The 23,531-nt window shown below is 39.4% G+C and overlaps 1 protein-coding gene across 13 annotated transcripts in view; it reads right to left on the bottom strand.

Moving 5' to 3' along the window:
• Positions 1 to 482: 482 nt before the first annotated feature.
• The window catches only part of LOC131439344 (sodium- and chloride-dependent neutral and basic amino acid transporter B(0+)), a 280,501-nt gene continuing 257,452 nt past the window's right edge, over positions 483 to 23,531 (bottom strand). For 6 of the 13 annotated variants that reach the window (XM_058610240.1, XM_058610243.1, XM_058610239.1 and 3 more), the window contains 6 exons: positions 7,868 to 8,099; positions 3,143 to 3,300; positions 2,996 to 3,039; positions 2,834 to 2,926; positions 2,502 to 2,768; positions 483 to 2,437 (listed from right to left, as the gene is read on the bottom strand). In XM_058610240.1, coding sequence (XP_058466223.1) covers positions 952 to 2,437; positions 2,502 to 2,768; positions 2,834 to 2,926; positions 2,996 to 3,039; positions 3,143 to 3,300; positions 7,868 to 8,099 — 2,280 coding nt within the window. In that variant the 3' untranslated portion in view covers positions 483 to 951. Of the gene's footprint in view, positions 2,438 to 2,501; positions 2,769 to 2,833; positions 2,927 to 2,995; positions 3,040 to 3,142; positions 3,301 to 7,867; positions 8,100 to 16,660; positions 17,593 to 23,531 lie in introns of all 13 variants that reach the window. The other 7 variants (XM_058610246.1, XM_058610249.1, XM_058610250.1 and 4 more) reach the window with 2 other exon arrangements.

The raw sequence follows: 23,531 nt of genomic DNA, 5'->3' as shown, positions 1-23,531 counted from the left end.
CGTGAACCGTCGTTTGGTCTATAATTTAATCATGGGCGCTGACGAAGTTGGAGGAAGGTTGAATGGATACGTCAACAAGCAAAATTGTCGCATCTGGAGTGACGATCAGCCAGAAGCATTGCAAGATTTCATCAATTTTTTTCAGTTTTTCATGTGAACATTAAATTCTATACCTCTTAAAAAATCATCTTTTATATAGATATGAGTCGAAAATTTTAATGAACCACTCCTTTAATTACGAGTCATTTTTCTGTGAAATATTCTTGTCAGGTATGAGTTGCGTCTAATGGTGATAACCTCACTTTGTTTAATATCAATTGACCGTAGCCAAAATTTATGATTTAATTGTTATCCAATCATGGTTTAAAGATTAATCATAAGATTTAGGCTATTCTATACTTGGACATACTTGAAATTTCTATTCTTTCTATTTATGAATGAGAATGTGATACATCAAACGAAGAGAAAATACAACCATTAAATTTATTACCATTATTCAATTTCCTATTTTGCTTCGTATTTACATTGTATCGTAAATTTTTCGATTATTGAGATACCATTAATATTTGTATGCAATCTATCAAATAGTTCCCTAAAAATTTCCTTACTATCGGAGAACATTAACAAAACAATCAATATCATCTATAAATCAGTCATATGCAACCCTATAACTCGAACATAGGGAATGTATTCAAGTGTTCCAACAAGTGCCGCAAGGGTAAGTATTTGTCACATAAGTACAAAAGTAAACAGAAGCCCCACCAGATTTGATTTTAGGTTGATACAATAAATATGTTTGGCCATTTTATCTGTATCCTTCTTCATACAGCTCTGCGACTGCCGGGTAGAGGTGAAATCCTAAAATCTATCGATTCGACTAATATGTACACGAAGTTTGAGAGGTATTCACTAGTCTAACTACGATCGCATCACTACTCTTAACTATGCATTTTAAAGCTCGGTTGAATATTCTTCGGAATTGAGGGAAAACTTTCGCCAACAGAAGTGGTCCGGTTGACTGTTGCTAATGAAAATATCTCGATTGTAACCTTCTTCCGGATATGGAGTTTTAGATTGTGCATTTACAGCCAAATTCTGCTGTTTAACGTGACTGTGTTGTTGCCGTTTTGGAATCGCATGTAGCTGCTGTGGTGGCACTGATACGGGGGGCGGAGCCAGACTGTGCGTTGACTTAAAATTTGGTAACGCTTCCGTTTTGGCAAGCGGATTTCGCACTATCGCTCCCCGGTAACCGGCATCGGCCATAATCTCCACTCGTGATGTAAAACTATTGTCGGACGTTTTCCTCGATCCGATCAGCCCGGCTTGACTTCGTTCGCTGGGTGTTCGTTTGTCGTTCTGGGAGGACTTTCTCGAGCTACCAGTGGTTTGCGGAGAGTTATCATGGACAGAATCGACGCTGTAGGCCGACAGATGTTGCTTGTACTGTGGATACTTATCAACACTCATGTCTTCTTCTATGGCCGAATCGCCAAATACCGAACCACTGTAGTTGGGGGAGTTGCTCCCGGTTGTCGAAATGTTACGATTCGAAGATCCGTATTTGTTGTGTGAGTGTGAGTACTGACCCTTCTTGATGGAATTGGTGTAGTCTTTTGTGCCACGTCGTCTCAAAGTGAAGTCTCTTTCGCCGGTGTCTTCGCAAACCGATTTCCATTGTTTCCATGCATGGCGAACCAACGGATCTGCCGGTCCCCAATCCTTAGATGGTTTTGTAGCACCATGAATCATACTGAAAATGTTATAATCTACCTGTTTGCTGATCTCAACACAGGCTAGCAGCATAATGACACCTAAACTAAAAACCACCGGAAGCCACTTGGGGAAGAAATCAATCAGCAAATCATTATCGTAGTAAGTAATTGACCACCAAGACAGGATTGCAATTAGCAGCACAGGGATAATACCCCAGATAAACAACCATGCCTTCAGTACGGGTCGCCCCAGTGAAAATTCCAGATCCGTATATAAATTCTTCGAGCCATACACCCAAATGATTAGAATGATTTCGAAGATCATTGCACACACTATCAACGATCCGACGATCCGCGTGTCCAGGATACGAGGAAATATGTAGTTTGGACACAATAGACCGGCTATTGCGACAACTAGACCAGCTAGACACACAGTATAGTTCGGATGTTTCCGTATCATTCGCGTCGAAGTGTAGACATAGACAGTAATAGAAATGATCGAAGAAATAAACAGCAGTCCATACGATAGGGCAGGGATCAGCTGTTGCAGTAGCGGATCCGTTTCGCGTACCATCACTGCGTGATCGTAAATTATCGTCAGCGGAGTCAGCTCGGGGTACAGAAGGTGAGGATCGTTAGCAGTGTCATGGAACTGGAACACGTAAAACAGGGCAGCGATCACTGTGATGAGTAAGTTGAAGAACAAGTACACGAATGATGTTCTGAAAACAAAAAAATAAATGTTACACAAATAACTTACAACACAATTCCCGAGTGCTAACTCACTTGATAGCATCTCCTTTATACAAAAATTTGCCTGTGATTACCGGAATCGCACCGATACCGATGTTCAACGAATAGATCACCTGTACCAGCGCGTTGAACCACAGAGTACTGTCCGCAAACGATTCCGGATAGAATGGCCAAAGCTCGGGCAAGTAACTTCCGTTAATTGACTTCGTCACCTCCCAGCCGGTCTCGAACACTAGCAGAATCAGTGCCAAAAACCCGAATAGGTAGATGGATCGTCGATTGATTTTTGCACTGTGTGTGCTGCAAAACGAACGAAACATAGTTACAATCAACATTAAACGAAATGATTTTCTAGCAACACTTACCACACCATCGAAATGACCCACAAAAGAATCAAACTCAAAGCTAGTAATCCAAAGTACAGAGAACTTCGCCACACCGGACGTAGGAATGTTAATCTGCCAAAGTGGATAAATAATGGATTAGGCAAATTTAGACGACAGAAACGGCATACTGATCATACTTACTTCAAACATTCCTGTCCGCTATTGGGTTCGACATCGTAACCGTTCTGGTAAGAAAAAAAAACAACAAAAAAAAACGAAAAAGAAAAACGCGTAAATGATATGTCAAATCTTGACTCCGGCTTTCAAGAGCTTTCAAGCATGACTCACATGAATGGACTGCTGGTTAATGGCGGCTACCTTACTGCATTCTCTGAATGGCACAGATTTGAATGACAACATTCCAACGTAGAGCAGTGCAATCACCGACTGCATCGAGGTCCAGATCGCCGCCAACCACGAAGCTATGCGACCAACCAGACTGGCACCTGTGGATTGTTGTTTAGAGGGAATTAGCAACCTTTTAACTATTTGACCCAAAAGATAATCAATCATTTTTTTTCTAAATCAATCACAGAAAATTACAGTCCATTTCGCTTTCAATTAGGATTAATACGATTAGGTATATCTCAGTATTCATTTGACGTAATATAATTTAGTCTAAATATTTTTCCATTTGGTTCGAGTTTCTCAAAAAGCGTAAACCCGGAAGAAAATTTAGTAATTTTTGGTCTATTATAAAAAAAAACACTTGATGAATGACATGATAATGCCTTTCTCTTGGCATTTAAATAGTCTCATAAACATTTATACGATTCTATCCTCGTTACAAAAAGTATTTGCCATTAGCATTGGGAGCTTATAAAAAAATATTACTGTGGTATTCGCAAAAACAACTGTTCATCGAAAAGAAATAGGAAAATTTGCTTGGACTTAATATAACGAACTCTACAAATCCTGTTTACCCTGTACTTCCGTAACCGGAAGTAGTATCGAAAACAAATTTAAGAATTCCGTATGAAACTGTAAGACTTTTCTTTTGAACCTACAAGTTTGTAAAAATCTATTTAGCCATCTTGAAGAAAGGTTGGTGATTTGCAGTTTTAAATTGGTATAGTGATTTCGAAATTCTCCTTGAACTGTTCATCTTGGAAAAGTGTCTCTTGCTCAAAACTGCTTTAGAATCTTTGTAGTAGATCGCTTTGTTCAAACTTCTATTCCATAGCATATAGCCTCAAATTTACTGTTTTTATAGAGTTATTGGTTAATCTCATCCTCAAACGATTGAATCTTGTAACCGTTACTTTCTGGTAAGTTATAGGAGTTACGAAGCGTTACATGTGTTACTTTTTCGTGAATTACAGGCGTTACGAAGCGTTACATTCGTTACTTTTTTGTAAGTTATAGGTGTTACGAAACGTTACATGCGTAAGTTATAGGCGTTACGAAGTGTTACATGCGTTACTTTTTGTAAGTTATAGGCGTTACGAAGCGTTACATGCGCTACTTTTTCGTGCGTTATAGATGTTACGAAGCGTTACATGCGTTACTTTTCAAAAGTGACAGGCGTTATATAGCGTTACATGCGTTACTTTTTTGTGAGTTACAGACGTTACGAAACGTTACACGCGTTACTTTTGAGTAAGTTATAGGCGTTACGAAGCGTTGCTTACGCTACTTTTCCGTGAGTTATAGGCGTTACATACAATACTTTTTGGAGAGATACAGGCGTTACGAAGCGTTACTTTTTGGAAAGTTATAGGCGTTACAAAATGTTTCATGCGTAACTTGTTTAAAGTTACAGGCTTTACGAAGCGTTACATGCGTTTTTTTAAGATAAGAGGCGTTACGAAGCGTAATATGCGTTACTTTTTCAAAAGTGACAAGCGTTATAAAGCGTTACATGCGTTACTTTTTTGTTAGTTATAGGCGTTACGAAGCGTTACATGCGATAGTTTTTTTGTAAGTTACATGCGTTATTTTTTCGTGAATTATAGGTGTTTCCAAGCGTTACATGCGTTGCATTTTTGTGAGTAACAGGCGATACTTTTTGTAAGTTATAGGCGTTACGTTTTTGTTACATGCGTTACTTTTTTGTAAGTTACTTACACTTCTTTTCCGTGAGTTATAGGTGTTTCGAAGCGTTACATACAATATTTTTTTGTGAGATACAGGCGCTACGAAGCGTTACTTTTTTTAAAGTTATAGACGTTACAGTGTTACATACGTAACTTTTTAAAGTTACAGGCTTTACGAAGCGTTACATGCGTTTTTTGGAAGATAAGGGGCGTTACGAAGCGTTATATGCGTTACTTTTTTATAAATTATGGGCCTTGCGAATCGTTTCATGCGTTACTTTTTGTAAATTATAGGCGTTAGGAGGCGTTACATGCGTTAGTTACAGACATTACGAAACGTTACATGCGTTATTTTTTTTGTAAGTGATGAGTGTTACGAAGCGTTACATGCATTACTTTTTGTAAGTTACAGGCGTTACAAGCTTTTTTTTGTTAGTTATAGGTATTACGAAGCGTTAAATGTGTTACTTTTGGTAAGTTATAGGCGTTACGAAGCGTTACTTATGCTACTTTTCCGTGAGTTATAGGCGTTTCGAAGCGTTACATACAATACGTTACATACATACGAAGCGTTACATACAACCGTTACTTTCTGGTAAGTTATAGGAGTTACGAAGCGTTACATGTGTTACTTTTTCGTGAATTACGTGCGTCAAGAAGCGTTACATGCGTTACTTTTTGTAAGTTATAGGCGTTACGAAGCGTTATATGCGCTACTTTTTCGTGAGTTATAGGTGTTACGAAGCGTTACATGCGTTAGTTTTTTAAAAGTGACAGGCGTTAAAAAGCGTTACATGCGTTACTTTTTTGTTAGTTATAGGCGGTACGAAGCGTTACATGCGTTAGTTTTTTTGTAAGTTACATGCGTTATTTTTTCGTGAATTATAGGTGTTTCCAAGCGTTACATGCGTTACTTTTTTGTGAGTTACAGGCGTAACTTTTCCCTGAGTTATAGGCGTTTCGAAGCGTTACATATGATACTTTTTTTTAGAGATACAGGCGTTACGAAGCGTTACTTTTTGGAAAGTTATAGGCGTTACAAAGTGTTACATGCGTAATTTTTTTAAAGTTACAGGCTTTATGAAGCGTTACATGCGTTTTTTGAAAGATAAGAGGCGTTACGAAGCGTTACATGCGTTACTTTGTCAAAAGTGACAGGCGTTATAAAGCGTTACATGCGCTGCTTTTTTGTTAGTTATGAGCGTCACGAAGCGTTACCTGCGTTAATTTTTTTTGTGGGTTAAAAATGTTACGAAACGTAATATGCGTTTCTGTTTTAGAAGTTATACGTGTTATGAAGCGTTACGTTATTACTTTCCTGCCAGTTTTAGGCATTACGAAGCGTTAAATGCACTTATTTTGTTAATTCATAGGTGATACGGAACCGTTATAAGCGTTAAATTTTTTAATTCAAGATGTCATGAGATGGTACATCCGTCTTTTTTTTATTGGTGGTACGAAGCGTTACTTTGTTATAAGTTGTAGGCATTACTAAACGTTACACGTATTATTATTTGTAAGTGATACGAAGAGTTACATGTGTTATGTAAGTTATAAGCGTTACATACGTTAATTTTGTCAGGTTAAGGTGTTATGAGGCGTTACACGCGATACGTTTTTTGTAAGATATAGGCGTTACAAAGCGCTACTTGCGATACTTTTTTGATGTTCAGGTATTACGTGTGATATTGTTGGTAAGTAACAGGCGTTACTTTTTCGTTAGTTACAGACATTATGAAGCGTTACGTATATTACATTTTTGTAAGATGCTGTACGAAGCGTTACATGCATTACTTATTGTAGATTTTAGGCATCAGGTGCAATACTTTTCTAGGGTGTAGGTGTTAGGAGGCGTGTCATGCGTTACTTTTTTGAAAATTATAGACGTTATGGCGTTTTTCTTCGTCAGTTATAGTTGTTATGTAGCGTTACATGCGTTATTTTTTTGCATTACAAGTGTTACTTTTCGTAAGTTAAGGCGTTTCGAATCCTTATTTTTTCACGGTTGAGGTGTTATGGAGCGTTATACGCGTTATTTTTGGTCAATTATAAGCGTTACATACGTAACTATTTTGTAAGTTAAGAACCGCCACGTGCGTCACTTTTTCGTAAGTTATGGGCGTTACATGCGTTACTTTTTTAAGGTTAAGGTTCCATGAGGCGTTACATGCGTTTCTTTACTATAAACTAGAAGCGTTACAGGCATTAAATTTTGTGCGTTATGACGGCGCAAACTTTTATTTACGCTACATTTAGAACTGAATGCTGAATTCTGTATCTGAAACAGAACTTTTAATCTGAAACTATATTCAGGGACTGAGTTCTTCATACTGGAACTGGAACAGAGCTCAACCGAAATGAGGTGCTTAACATGCACTTACTTTACTTCCTGTTCTGTCATTAACTTCATTAACTGCGCAGGTGAGAATGTACAAAATATATCAAGTGTAAACTTTTTATACCCACACAGTAGGTAACTCTGAATCCGGTTGCATAGTAAAAGTATTCATCCGATCAGAATAAATTGCACCCACACATTTGTTAAATGAAAAAGGTTCATGTAAAAAATGTTACATGAATCCGAATAATTGGAATAATTTCATTACTAATGATAATTATAGTTGACATCGACTCGATCAACAGAATGCTCTTGAAAATGAAGACTATTACTTCATATTATTAAATTAAATGTTTTACTGAGTCTTGAAATATGGCACAAAATCTAACACTCTGAATCTGAATTTTAAGGTTCCCGGCAAACGACCGAAAAAGTTAAAACCGGAGTAAAATAAACGATATGAAAATATTTTAAAGTGTCAGTAAAGTACGACAAAAATTAATCACCAGACTGGCGTAAAATCACCAAACAATCTCGTTACGAATATGTCTCTACTGAAAACAATATACATAAAAGCTTAAATTAATATTGTGAATTACATCACAACGGTTTTTTTTTTCGTCGAAAACCAGAACTTACCTTTGAGGAATGGCGCCGCGCGCCACATGTGCGCCGATCCTTGCCCGAGAAACTGGCCCAGGGAAATTTCCAGCAGCACCACTGGCAAGCCGACCAGCAGCAGCATGATGACGTAGGGCACGAGAAAGGCCGTTCCGTGCTGCTGCAGCTCTCGCGGGAAACGGGCCACATTGGCGTAGGTCAGGTTCAGGCAGAGGCATAGTATAACGCCGCGGAATATCGATGATCTTGACTGTAATTTAAACCAAAGCAGAAAAAAAAAGCGGTTAAGAGGCATTATGTTTTTTTAATATCGATCCCATCACGGCAGTAAGTGTTGCACTTTTATTTAGATGCCAAACAGTTTTTTCTTCATTACATAATTGCTGTGTGTGCGAGAAGGTATTACCGTACCGGGGCGCACTGAACTACAGGTTGCCTTGAATTAATGCTTACGTGCAATCATCGAACCGTTTTCTCATTGGCGGTCGGCTCAGATAAAGGCCTGGGCATGAAATGTAAATATGTTCGGTTTATCTTGCCGAAGAGAATCTACCGTGATGCAAAGTTTTACAGTTAGCCGTCAGGCCTTCAGGAATCGCTTTGACCCACTGACAGGCTCCTCCGGACAGCCTGGTGATTGTCGCGGACTTGAACTGAAACATCGACTCAGAAAGTTGCCCTTGGTGGTACGCAAGAATTATAACGCATTGGTTCGAAATGGCTTCTTTAAAACAGGTTATTGTTTAATAAGCTACGTATTCTGCACCAAGACTGAGCTGGAATTCAATTATGAGAAGGTTTTGTGTTTAAACACCATGTTTTGAGGTGGTTAAAATTTAACTCAATTGCTTACTTTGTGCATAGCAACTTGTACTGAAATGTTTGGGAAATTTATGCGACTCTTGCTCTGATATAAAAAAATGGGATACAAAATATGTTCGCTCGTCGTTGTTGCATTTCGTATGTAGTATTGACTGCCTTCGTTCGTATTCAGGCATCATCAAGGCATCCATCTTTGCCCTAAGTGAAAATCTATTCTATCATATGTGAGATAGTAAAGTGAGTTCCATTTTATTACATTTGATTCTCATTATCAGTACTTCTGAAACCGAAAGCTGGATATCGGCATAGTGATGTTCGGTTCATTCAACCATAAACTAATATGTCCTACCCATTTTTTATGATTTTATACAACGATTTGAATTTTGGTACTGGTAGTCGGACTTGGATAACATTCGGCAAATCATTTATGGGACTTCCAATGGTTTATTAGGTTACATGAGGATCTGCAAACTAGAGAAATTTATTAGCCAATATAAAGAGGTAGCTTATGAAAAAAATATTCTTGAAATTGACATTTTTAAACTAAGCACCCTACCTTCGGAACCAGGGGTTTGATCCGAATGAAAATTGGGATATCATTATGGCATATTAAGACCTTCCAGATGAATCCAAGTTTGTGAAAATCGGTTAAGCCATCACCGAGAAAAGTAAGTGACAATATTTGTCACACACACACATACACACACTGCCATTTGCTCAGTTCGTCGAGCTGAGTCGAATGGTATATAACATTCGGCTTCGGATAAAAAGTCGGTTTCCACAGTGATTGCCTAGCCTTTCTAAATGATAAAGGCAAAACCGTTTGGAGTTGAACAATTCGTTTGTCATTCTCAAACGAGCGCAAAAACCAACAGTCCCTTCTAGCAACCAAAGGTTGCACAGTACCTGAAAAATATCCATTTTATTAGAGCTCTAAAGTATGTGTGGCGCTTTTTGGCAACTTGAACGAACAGAACAAGTTTTGAGAAAACTTTTTCGCTGTTTGAAAGCTGCACAAGGAACTGCTTCAAAGTTTGTTCTGTTGCGTCTGGTGAACATTGAAGTATAAGTAATTCCTTAAAAACGGACTGTTCAGAATGCTTTGCACGTGATGCTTAAGTCAATTCTTTTTTTATCACGAGCTTTTGATTACTTAGGCTAAATCGTCAATATATCCTACTCTACCGAATGAACAACTCAAGAAGAGAAACTCTGTGTTAAGTTTAACAATACAAAATTCTGGTTTTCATGAAGGTCGTTAAATAGTGAGATAACTAATTCCTAACAAGTTGCTATCTTATGCCTCCCCGTGTGTCTATGATGACATTTGATCAATAGAACGGCGTTAATGGGTGCTATCGCCGTCTGCGTTAGTAGCAGAATGAGAAGGTGCGAAATGGCTTATAAGTAAAAGCCCATCCTGATGAGCAATATTTATCTTAGTATATTGCAACATATAATTCTGTTGTTTTTGCCTTTCTCATATAGAAAGGTTATGCAATCACTGTGAAAACCGATTTTTAAACCAAGACCCGAAAGGCCGAGCGTAATATACCATTGCTGAAGCGGCGGATACTATGAGTTTGCCGCCCCAAAATTCAACGATGTTAACCTGTTAACCGATCGAAGCGCCGTCTGCCTATTATTGTCGGTGTTGTCGGATTTCTGTGGAATGTGTGGAAGTTTACAAGTCGATTGGCACATTGTCGCAAAGCTGATTTACCGGTAGCGACACCAGCCAATGAAAAATGGAACTAAGGAAAGGAGGATTCTTTTGGAAATTTTCATATCGGCAGTAGTGATTTGCAACATTTTTATCGTTTATTCAATAGTACAAATAGATATCAGCAATAAAAGTACACTCGGAGTAGAAGAAAATCGATTTGAAGTGATTACTACTACTTTTTTTTAGTGTAAACTACGATTAAACATGGAAAATCTTCAGGAATGTGTGAAATTGAGTAAGGTTAGGTTTTTTCGGATCAATATTTTTTGAAACAGAAACCAGTTCATTCGGACTTAGTGTCTAGGGTGGGTCTGCAGCGGACCCATTTGCGAGTGTTTTTATGTTATTCTCTCAGTGGTCGTGTTTCATCTGGCGTTGCTAACAGTAGAGCGAGCAGGAAAAAAAGGATACTGGTGAGATCGTTCCTTGGAGATATTTTATATTTTTCTTCTCCTGAGTATCGAAAATCAGGTTTTGTTGAGATCATATTGTTTACCAAAACCTACTAACAAATATCCTATCCCGTGATGCTCGTGGAGATACAGTGGTACCCGCGGTCTTTGGAACCAACGAGAATCGGACTAACATTCCTTCCTTTTCCTCAGTAGCACAGCCTTTGGTCGTAGCCTGCGTTAGGAGTGAGTGGTTATGTAACAGTTCGGCTGAAAAATTCGTATCGTTTCTATGAGAGGGCGCCACTAGAATTAAACCCATACCATTTTCAGTTAGTACCAACCTTCAAAAGACACGTGTATAAATTTGACAGCTGTATGATTATTAGTTTGTGAGATATTGCATTTTGAGTGTAGCTACTTTTGTTATTGTGAAAAAAATGGAAAAAAAAGGAATTTCGTGTGTGAAGTGGGAATTTCGGAGTGAAGTGATGGAGCCATGTTTCGTCCATTGTTATATATCGATGAAAAAAATCCGTTTTATTTCGATATAACAGCTCCAAACACTGCTCAGAATCATCAATTCGTTGTTGTTTTTGATCGATTGTGAGCTCACGCGGCACCTATTTTGCACAAAGCTTTCTCATATCCAAATATTCGTGAATAATATGTCCAACACGTTCCTTTGATATCTTCAGGGTGTCAGCTATCTCGATCAACTTCACTTTACGGTCATTGAAAATCATTTTGTGGATTTTTTCACGTTTTCATCGGTAACAGCTTCTTTTGGACATCCACTGCGTTCATCGTCTTCGGTGCTCATATGACCAGTACGAAATTTTGCAAACCACTTACGAATTGTTGCTTCGCCCGGTGCAGAGTCTGGATAACACTCATCAAGCCATTTTTTGGTATCGGCGGCACTTTTTTTCATCAAAAAGTAGTTGTTCATCAACACACGAAATTCCTTTTTTTCCATTTTTTTCACAATAACAAAAGTAGCTTCACTCAAAATGCCATATCTCACAAACGAATAATCAGACAGCTGTCAAATTTATACACGTATCTTTTGAAGGTTGGTACTGACTGAAAATGGTATGGATTTAATTCTAGTGGCATCCTCTCATAGAAACGATACGAACTTTTCAGCCGATCTGTTATGCTGACAGAGAAGGGGGGCTTGTCTTGTCTTTACAGAGAGCGAGCCTACCCGAGCGTCTGTTCTTCATGTTGGGGCGGCTCGAAACAGCGTCTATTCGTTAGGAGCGGCTGATTATCGTCCTTGTGTCAGTGTGGGACTCTAAACAGTGCTGACACGATGGCCCTCCGGCGAGACAGGAGGTTGGTGCAGGCCTAACAAGCCACCTGGAAAAAAGAAGTTACGAACAATCAAGAAAGAAATACGACTCGGAATAATCGGCAAAGACCTACGCGACGAACTAAGGACTACGATTGGAAGCTTGGCACATGGAACTGCAAATCGCTTGGCTTCCCAGGATACGACCGAATGCTGCATCAAATCCGCGGCTTCGACATCGTAGCACTGCAGGAACTTTGTTGGACGGGACAGAAGGTGTGGAAAAGTGGGCATCGAGCTACCAGAGCTGTGGCACAACCAACGTTCTAGGAACGGGACTTGTAGTGTTGGGCAAGATGCGCCAGCGCGTGATTGGGTGGCAGCCAATCAGTGATAGGATGTGCGTATTGATGATCAAGGGCCGTTTCTCCAATTACAGCATTATCAACGTGCACTGCCCACATGAGACGAGACCCGATGATGAGAAGGGAGCATTTTACGCGCAGCTGGAACGAACCTACGACAGCTGTCCACGGCGGGATGTAAAACTCGTCATCAGCGACATGAATACTCAGGTTGGCCGGGAGGCATTGTACATGCCCGTGATCGGACTGGAAAGCCTGCACGCGGTAACAAACGACAACGGTCAACGATGCGTAAACTTTGCAGCCTCCCGAGGAATGGTAGTTCGAAGCACCTTCTTCCCCCGCACAGATATCCACAAAGCCACCTGGAGATCACCTAATCAACATACGGAAAATCAAATCGACCACGTTCTCATCGACGGACGATTCTTCTCTGACGTCATCAATGGCCGCACTTACCGTAGTGCCAACATTGATTCTGACCACTACCTTGTCACGGTTTGTATGCGCTCAAAACTTTCGACGGTGCACAATACTCGTCGCACAGGAACGCCGGGACTCAATCTCAAGCAGCTACGTAGCATTCGTACTGCAGAGGAATACGCGCAACAACTGGAGCTAGTGCTACCAACGGAAGAGCAGCTTGGCGCGGCGACTCTTGAAGACGGCTGGAGGAACATAAGGTCCGCCGTGAGTAGCACTGCTGCAACCGTTCTAGGTACGAGGTTATCGAATCGAGGAAATGACTGGTTCGACGGCGAATGTCAGCAGTTGGTCGAAGAGAAGAATGCAGCAAGGGCGAGGATGCTGCAACACCGCACTAGAGCGAACGACGAACGATACAGACAGGCGCGGAACAGACAGAACACGGTTTTCCGGAGGAAAAAGCACCACCAGGAAGACCAAGATCGCGAAGCGATGGAACAGCTGTACCGCCCAAATGACACACGGAAGTTCTATGGAAAGGTGAACCGCTCACGTAGAGGCTACACGCCACAGGCCGAAATGTGCAGAGATACCAGCGGTAACCTTCTCACGAACGAACGTGAGGTGATCGACAGGTGGAAGCAGTACTATGACGAGCATCTGAATGGCGAAGCACAAGATACAGAGAACGACACAGGAATCAATCTGGGTGCACGCTCAGCCGACGACAGATTCCCAGCACCTGATCTGACGGAGATAAGTGAGGAGATCGGCAAGCTGAGGAACAACAAAGCCGCGGGCAATGACCAATTACCAGGCGAGCTGCTCAAACATGGAGGAGAGGCACTGGCTAGAGCGCTGCACTGGATGATTTCTAAGATTTGGGAGGAGGAGATTCTACCGCAGGAATGGATGGATGGAGTGGTATGTCCCGTCTACAAAAAGGGCGATACGCTAGATTGTTGCAATTATCGCGCAATCACATTGCTGAACGCCGCCTACAAGGTACTCTCCAAAATCCTTTGCCGTCGTCTACTACCAATAGCTAAGGAATCCATAGGGCCGTACCAAGCGGGATTTACTGGAGGCCGCGCCACTACGGATCACATATTCGCGATAAGACAAGTACTCCAGAAGTGTCGTGAATACAACGTACCCACGCATCACCTATTCATTGACTTCAAAGCGGCATACGACACAATCGATCGAGAACAGCTATGGCAGATAATGCACGAATACGGTTTCTCGGATAAACTGAAGCGATTGGTCAAAGCAACGATGGATAGAGTGATGTGGTACGTCCGAGTATCAGGGACGCTCTCGAGTCCCTTCGAATCTCGGAGAGGGCTACGGCAAGGTGATGGACTTTCTTGTATCTTGTTCAATATTGCCTTGATAGGTGTGATTTGAAGAGCGAGGATCGACACAAGTGGTACGATCTTCCGAAAGTCCGTACAACTTTTTGGCTTCGCTGACGATATTCATATTGTAACTCAGAAAAAACCCTTCGATCGAGAAAAGTACGCCACCGCACGAAATTGACCATCTACAAAACGCTCATTAGACCGGTTATTCTCTATGGCCACGAGACCTGGACTATGTTGACAGAGGACCAACGCGCCCTCAGTGTTTTCGAAAGAAAGGTACTGAGGCCATCTATGGCGGAGTGCAGGTGGAAGACGGAACGTGGAGACGGCGTATGAAACACTAATTGCAACAGCTGCTAGGAGAATCACCCATCGTACGGACAGCTAAAATCCGACGTCTACGATGGGCTGGGCATGTCATAAGGATGTCGGACGACAGCCCCGTGAAAATGGTTTCTTGAATCTAATATCCGACTGGTACAAGAAGAAGAGGAGCGCAACGAGCAAGGTGGATCGATCAAGTGGAGGGTGATCTCAGAAGCGTCCGTGCCTTGAATGGCTGGCGACGAGCAGCCATTATGTGGAGACGTATGCTTGATACAGCAAAGGACACCCCAGGACTATAGCTGTTAGGTATGGTAAGTAAGAAGTTAATCCAGACTGGTCACAAGACGGTTTTTCCAAAACTTTGTTGAAGACTTATAGAGTTGAAATAGGACGGGCGCTAACAGGATCGTAACAAATGTTTGATTTGAATATAGTCAGAGCAAGTTCTGATAATCAAAATTTTCTTGAACACCTGAGAAGGAATCGAAGCAAGAGAAGTTGATTTGCTCTTCAAGGTTTCTACCAACATATTCTTCAGGACCGCCTGCATGTTTGCTCATTTAATAAATTAATTTCTCCGGTCACCGAATCTGGGCGTAGAAAACTAGAGTTGAAGATAATACATAAATTGCTAACTTGATTACAAGCTGTTTGGTACCAAGTACTCAAGATTGTTAATTAATTATGTTTGAACTGCGATTTAACTAAGCAGGTCTTTTTGTCTGAACGACATATTGAATAATAATTATCAAATCACAATAGTTTGGGTCCCGGCTCATTGCTTCATTCCAGGCAATGAAAGAGCCGATATTTTAGCCAAACGTGGTGCTATTGAAGATGAAATTTATAAGCGACCGACTACTTTCAACAAATTTTATAGCGCATCTCGCCAACGAACACTTGTTAGCTGGCAAGCTTCTTGGGATAGAGATGATCTGGGTCGGTGGATGCACTCAATTATTCCTAAAATATCGACAAAGGCATGGTTCAGGGGACTGAATGTGAGTAGGGATTTCATTCGTGTGATGTGCAGACTCATGTCCAATCACTACAAGTTAGATGCACACCTTCTTCGAATTGGACTTTCCGAAACTAATCATTGTGCTTGTGGCGAAGGCTATCGCGATATTGATCATGTCGTTTGGACATGCGTGGAGTATCGTGATGTCAGATCTCAACTATTAAATTCCTTGCGTACCCAAGGTAGACTATGCAATGTCCCAGTTCGAGACATTCTTGCTTGTCGTGACCTTTCTTACATGAAACTTCTTTATCATTTCATAAAGAAAATTGAAGTTTCAATTTAATAATTAACCCTTTTGAGGGTTAGTTCTGACTCCTACTGCGTCCATTAGTTCATCCAATAGCAAAATTTTAATAAAAATGATACGCTGATAAAAACAAACTCAAAATAGGTTACAAAATCACAAACAAAATGTATAAACATTTCAGCTTATTTTATAATTTATAGCAGTTAATCGCTCGGTTCAAATAATGTTCTTAAGTAGATTTAATAATAAATAACGAAATACCTAATATGATATTTAAAAAATAAGAAGAATATGATTTATTAAACTCAAATCGTTGTGACTATATTAGTATTATATTAGGATAAGAATTCTATGTAGAAATGATGCTACGGCGAAGAAAAACTTATGTAAATTGCCTTAAGAAATAAACGTATTTATGGAAAAAGCAGGTCTTTTGTTTAATTCGAAATCTAAAAACTCTATCAACATAAGCTGAGATGGTTCATTGTGGCACCGGGTATTTGCAACATACATGGCCACGATTTTTTTCTTCTGTTTACACAATGTGTTCGAGTTGTCTTATTTGGCGTTTCATTCGGAACAACAGAAAACAATCTTACTCACACTACCGTTCTCATTCCGTACGAAACGACGAACAATGGTCGCGAGTGAAGTGTGTGCTAAATAAAACTAAGCTGAAAAACAAACAAACACTGTAGTTTTGGTTGCCATTTCAGCCGAATGAAACATCCGATACGTTTGAGGTCACAAGCAAATACATCTATGTATGTATGTACTTCTTTCTAACATGGCCGTTCGTCGAAAAACCTTTTGCTTACCTTTTTGTAAAAACGAAACTGCTCATCGTCTCGGGTGTAGTAGAGATAATCCAACAGGTATTTTGCATTGTTGGTGTCAATTTTCCTCATCGTGGCAAAAGTGACGCAAGTGAAACAGAAGACACTCGATGAGAGCTTTTCTCACCCTCGCCGCTATCCGTTGTGTTTCGGTTTTCTAGTTGGTGGTTGGTTCCGCTAAATCGGGAATGATCGTGAAATTTACCGGTTCGCTGTTTGCTGTTGACGTTGTTATTATGCACACCACATCAACTATCCAGGAAATTACTTCCAAGGTTGCCTGTCACTCACTTTCTCAGCAGAATTCACTTTTTCATTCAGTTCACGCTAGTTTGTTGTTGTTGTTTTTTTTTTAACTAGGGCTCCTCTGCGCGGTATTGTCAATCGGTTGGCCACGCTTTCAGCGGTTCCCAAGCGCAGATTCACAGATGCACGCTATCCGAACTCGTAGATCGTTTCATGGCAAATTCGAAATCGTTTACAACTAGCTTGCGTTGGATTCGTCACACGTGTCCAGACTCGGTTTGCGCATAACTTCACTGAGACTCCATTGCAACCGCTGTCACTTCTTAATTTTCTTCTTCTTCTACTACTACTGCTTCTGTGGTCAATTGTGCAACCGGGAGAGCACTGCATAATTATCGATATTTTAATGCATAATGCCAAGAGCTTACCGACGTCCTACCGGTGATGCGAGAGTTTTAGCACTTTGCAGGGTTTTACGAGTTTTCTTTTTCGAGCTAATCACTTGTTCACATACTGATGCCGATCTTGGCACCATCCTTCATCACAGCCAATGGCAGCGAAGACCTCTGTTCAGGTTGCGCTATTTTTCACTTTTCTCACTATCATCTCGATTTTCGCAGATTTCGCACCTGTAAGCTGTAAAAGCAACGCCAGCAGTCAGCAGATTGCTTGCAAAGATAATGGTTTATTTACACAAGGGCTTCGTCGCTCGTACCGGTTCGGGATTTGATGAAGCGTTGAGGATCATACTTTGGGAACCACTCAGATTTAGGTGCCTGCACATTGCGCAACATAATTAAAGGTTTCTAATGCAGTGTCGGTGTACGACTCAACATACTGCCAGGCATAAAGTAGAATTAATAATATACTGATTGAAATTTGCATGTTCAGCAAGAAAATCTCAGTTTATGACCGTAGGTAGCATGTCTTTTCTAATTTTATTCACGTTTCGACTCGTCAGTGCATAATAGTGCCTGTGGAACTCTTATGATTCCTAGCAGAAAAGTTGGCAAAATTAGGACTATGGCTCCTAAAGGATGGCAAAATCAGTGATTGCATAAATGGTCTATGCGAGAAAGGCAAAAAGTATACTTTTATAAAATAGAAACGTTATTATGATTTTGTGATTATACTACCGAGTGGGTAAAAATTAAATGAGAGAGAATATCAAGGATGGTAAATACTACAAATGTTTCCACCTGTCAATGACGGTTCACCTATATAAACTGTTCTTGCAAGCATTTAAGTGTAATTTTTTATGTTTTCTAAAATTCCTTCTGATAGGATGGAAATATGGTGGCCTTGGTCGTAATGTAAGATAGTAAAAAGAAATGATTGCCAATTCCTTTACGATAAACGCTACCTCTAAACTAAAAGTAGCTGTCAAGCGATTTGATGAGTTTTTACTTTCGTTGCGCTTTAATTTTTTATCATTTTCATATACAGATTCTCAATACAGAATTTTGATCTCCCGATACAGATTTACAGATCTTCTGAAAAATATAGATTTAAATGTGGTAACCCTGCATGCTATACGAAATTGAACAAAGCACGCTGTGTGCTAGGCGGCGGTGTTTTCTTCATCCGTACCAGCACATACCGATACGTACCGGTATTGCATTGTAATTTTGTATAACGGTTTGAAAGTTTTGACACTCATTACCATATAATTTCGGAAGTTGGATCTGGATGAAAATGCACAGAATATTTACTACAATGAGAGCTTTAATTTTGTTTCAAGATTTGTGAAAATAGAAATGTGTTCCGTTTTTGGAGCTTTCTTATCTATCATCGGTTTCTAAAACAACCAGAAACCGAAGATTAGTAGTCATAAAGTAGGTTTTTTAATTCCGACAAAAATCGATGCAATCTTCAATTGAATCGATTCGCTCTCTGTATTAGTTAGTAAGTTAGTATATAAGTTCCTTTTCCCCATTACACAATACAAGTAGGTTTAGAATTTTCCCTACACAAAAATCTCAGAATTGCGGAAGCAAATGATGTCTTCATGGTAATAACCAAATCATATATATAACAGGGCTGAAAAGTCACCACTTGTGGCTGAACACCCAATTTAAATCTTAATAATTTAATTTTAACTCATATTCCAATAAATAGTTATTTAAAAAAAAAAAAAAAAAAAAGTAGGTTTTTTCATCTACTAACTAACAAGCTCTGCTAACTAGATGAGTTTACTAGTAAGTTTTATATAAGTTTGCACCTCATTTCGACAAGACTTGTGAAAAATTTTTCATTAAACTGAAAATTTTCAACTTATTGCTCTGTAATAGGTCGATTCCGCATCGACTTTTAGGGGCTATTTAAATAATTTGAAGACCTTGGATTTGCATCTCAGTTTGTGAAAATCGGTTAAAAAATTTCTGAGAAATTTGAGTGCGCATTTTCTCATAGATTGGCACATATTACCTTGTAATTTCGGAACCGGAAGTCGGATAACGATGAAATTCAATAGCAAGCTCTAGGACCATAAAACTTTGCAGTTGAATCTGAGTTTGTTAAAATCAGTACACCCATCTCTGAGAAAATTGCCTTTTGCATGAAACATTTATAAAAATCTGTAGAAATCTGGGAATATGGTAACTCTTCTACAGGGTGTTTATTATGAATAGTTTTTTCAAGCTTTAAGAATTTCAAAGTAATATTTCTGATAGTATGACTAAAATGAGAAAGACATAGTTTCACTACTAGGGGGATTGCATCAGATTTTTTATTTGTTTTTTTATTATTATAGAGATTTCAGACCAGAAAAACTTTCTGACCATATGTGCGGGGTTGGGAATCGAACCCAGGTGGGCTGCGTGAAAGGCATCGACTTACCTAACACGCTACACCCGTCCCATAGTTTTTTTTATTTGTTGAATAAAATTATATAATTTACATGGCTATTTGTCTAGATAGGATCAGGGTCATTTCGCCGAAAGGCATTTTGCCGAAAGCCGTTTCGCAGAAAGCCATTTCGCCGAATGCCATTTCGACTAAAGGGTCATTTCGCCGAATCCTGAAATCGTCTTAAAATCGTAATTAGAATTGATTTAAAATAAAGACAAATGAAAGATGATAGCGTTAACGTCCATTTTGTTGTCCTACAATTGTACTTCTTCAATAAAGATTGATTCTTGTACTCTTGAATAAAGATTGATGAACCTCAGAACGGATTTCCCAAGAAAATTTGTTGACTACTAGCTACTAAGCATTAAAGGCAAATGTATGTCGTATTTTCCGTTTATTGAGTGAAAATGAAAAAATAGCTAATGCGGCTATGCCGCATCGTTTTGATTCATGTGCTGTTCGACCTCGCTACCACTCGTTCGGACACCTAACTAAAGCAAGGAAACCTAGCTTTGAGTAGACCGGGCAAACGAGGCGGTTACAGGTTTGTATGCACGAGGCCGCCGCTTCCGCTGACCCGCATAACATACAGGAGACATGGCCCTTTCGGCGAAATGACCCTTTCGGCGAAATAACTCTTTCGGCAAAATGACCCTTTCGGAGAAATGATCCTTTCGGCGAAATGACCTATTCGGCGAAACGACTTTCGGCGAAATGGCATTCGGCGAAACGACTTTCGGCGAAACGGCTTTCGGCGAAACGACTTTCGGCGAAACGACTTTCGGCGAAATGACCCGCTCCCGTCTAGATATACGGATATACGGTTTTCTCCGACAAATTAAAATTCTCAAATGATTTGTTTATGAAATTGCAGAAAGCCATCAAAAACGGCCGAAAAGTCGATCAACATAATAAAAAAAATTGTTTGTCTATTTGAATTTGACTGAGAAGGACGCACATCTTCCGATTAAACTCTAAAACAGTCGTTATAAAAACCTTAATCTCCTCTTGACTATTTTTCATCGAGTCGGAAAACTGAATGAAAATTATTTAGCTATATCATTTTTACTTTTAAATTAATATCACTCAAATTTAATCGAAATGTGAATTTTAGGTCGAAATTCAAAATAAAATCTTTTTGAAACAATTTTAAAATGCCTTTTCGATCAATTCGAATTTTTCGATTACTTTTTTATTATTGAAAAAGTATTCAATTTTTGTTGTTCCGTATGTGTTTTTTTAGAATGCAAAGTCAATTTTCTACAATTTCTTTTTTGACACAATTTCAAAACAAAAAAGTTGTTTCTAGGCTACGGTGATACAAAAAAAAACTATTTTAATCCACCTAGTGGCCTAATGATGCCTTTCTCATATGATTCATGTTTTCATTAATATTACTAAGGGATTCTTCATAAAAAGTTTTTTTTGAATATTGACTAAGAACAAAAAGGTTTGTTTGGGCATAGCTTCTTTAATTTTTAACAGTATTGACCCAAGCTAAGAGGAAATTTTTTTGATGGTTTAAGATTTTATATACATCTCACCCTGATGTTCCGTTTTATCTGAGTCTAAGTTTGTGCAATCCAACTCAGCTGTCCATGGGAAAATGAAACGAGCTCGGTTTTTGAGTTTTCGAACACTATTCCCGGTACTCCCGGGAACTGGTATAGTTGAAATCGGTTCATTTGGTCAGCAATTAGCATAACTTAGAAATTGAAATAATTTTGAGCCAAATGTTGGAGAATCGCTTTCTATGGCAGGTTGCAATTTCATAAACACCACCCGGAACCGGAAGCCGGGTCTGGATAAAATTCTACGTTAACATAATTCTTTTCATTTAAATCTGAGTTTCTGATAAATTGGCGTTATTTCCGATTTAAAGCATACGAGCACTTTTCCGGTACTTCCGTAACCAGAGACTTGGATGCGGTATACTCAAAACTAATGTATTTGGTCATCAACTAACCAGATCTGTTCAAGTGAAGAGTGCTACAGTAGTTTGAATGGATTTAGCTCGATTTTTTCGTGTCGTGTATTAAAAGACGCTCTTGAAAATGATTTTTTTGCCTTAGCAGCCTATAATTCCGAAACCGGAAGTCGTAGTCGGATGATATTAGGCAGGTATTATATGGAATCTTAAGACCTTTCATTTGAACCTAAGTTTGTGAAAATTGGATGACCGGTCTCCGAGAACATCGAGTGCACTTTTGTAGTTCTTTTTGCACCTTTTTCCTCGTAACTCTGGAACCGAAATTCGTATTCAGAGCAGTCTATGAGACTATAAGGTCTTCAATTTGAAAGAGTCGGTTAAGCGTTCTGTACGATAATCGAATGCACTGTTTCTTCATTTTTTGCACATTTCATTCCGTTACTCCCGAACCGGAATTTCGATCCGGGTAAAATTCAATAGCAGACTTTAAGATCAAGAGATCTTTCATTTGAATTTAAGTTTGTGAAAATCGGGTCCAGCCATCTCCGAGAAAACCTAGTGCACACTTCTGTTACATACATATATAGACATTTTGCGTTCTCGACAAACTGAGTCGGATGGTATATGACACTCGACCTTGCGGGCCTCGGTTCAAGAGTCGGTTTTCACTATGATTGCATAGACTTTCTATATGAGAAAGACAAAAACTCTTTCAATTCTCCTAGTGGTGTAATCCTGCTTTCCTCATAATCGATGATGTGAAAAATTGATGCAATTCCATTTCCAAGTAAATTGTTATGGTCAAGACCAATATTCTGGATCAGCTTAAACGATTTTTTACGTTTTTTTAAGATTCTGTATGGGAATAGAATTTAGAACAGTTTCGAACAGTTTGAAGATCTTCACCATGAATAAAAGTTTGAATATATTAAAACCTTATATCTCTGGAACCGGAGGTCGAATCCGGGTAAACATTCATAAAAATTTCATTAAGAACTTTGATTTTAATCACAGTTAGCAAAATTTGGATCACCGGTGTCTGTGAAAATCGAGTGTGCATTTCTTTCATACTTTTGGACACTTAACACTTATGCAGGCAATAAGACATACTAAAATTCAATTGCATTTTTTAAAGTCAATATAGACTTGAATTGTTCTATTCATCCGTTCAATATGTAAAATCTGATGATCTGCTAATCATTTCTGGAATTGCTCAGATGAGAAAATAATTGCCCAGGAGCTGTTTTTCAGTTCAATAGTAAGCTTCCAAAACTAATTAGCTAAGGTCTACAGCACTGTACAGAGTTACCTTCAACTACCAGACAAACTAGTTCTGAAAAAAGAGTTTATTTACATCAGTGCCAACGCAAGAGCTGGAGTGCAAATACTCAGTTATTTTACCAAATTTGTAAAAAAAATCCTGCACCACACGGAAGCAGTGTCAAAGTCTGCAACATATTCGCTGATTTCTGAATGGCAAGCTGCATGGGTGGAGGTGGTGGTGGTGGAGCAGATGGGTAGCGCAAATACGAACCATGCATTCATCATGCATGCCAACACAATTTTCCCACGCAAAACAATTTCAGCGTCATCTTTCATTTGCGCTGGTGGCTGGCGTCGCAAACGCCAAGCCCGACGCGGAATTTGTTTTGGATAGGAGATTCGATGAAATATGCATGAGCAAAGGGGTTTGTGACATTGAGCAATAATATACTTTGCCAAATTGTGTTTTGGACTGTTTTGCCATGAACCGTTCACGGGAAAACGAATGTACTTTTTCCGAATTGATGTTGTTCGTGGTGTTTAATATGTAGCTGAAAAAGGGTT

Source organism: Malaya genurostris, chromosome 3 (genome assembly GCF_030247185.1).
Source record: "Malaya genurostris strain Urasoe2022 chromosome 3, Malgen_1.1, whole genome shotgun sequence".
NCBI lineage: Eukaryota > Metazoa > Arthropoda > Insecta > Diptera > Culicidae > Malaya > Malaya genurostris.
This window is presented reverse-complemented; position numbering and strand designations above follow the sequence as displayed.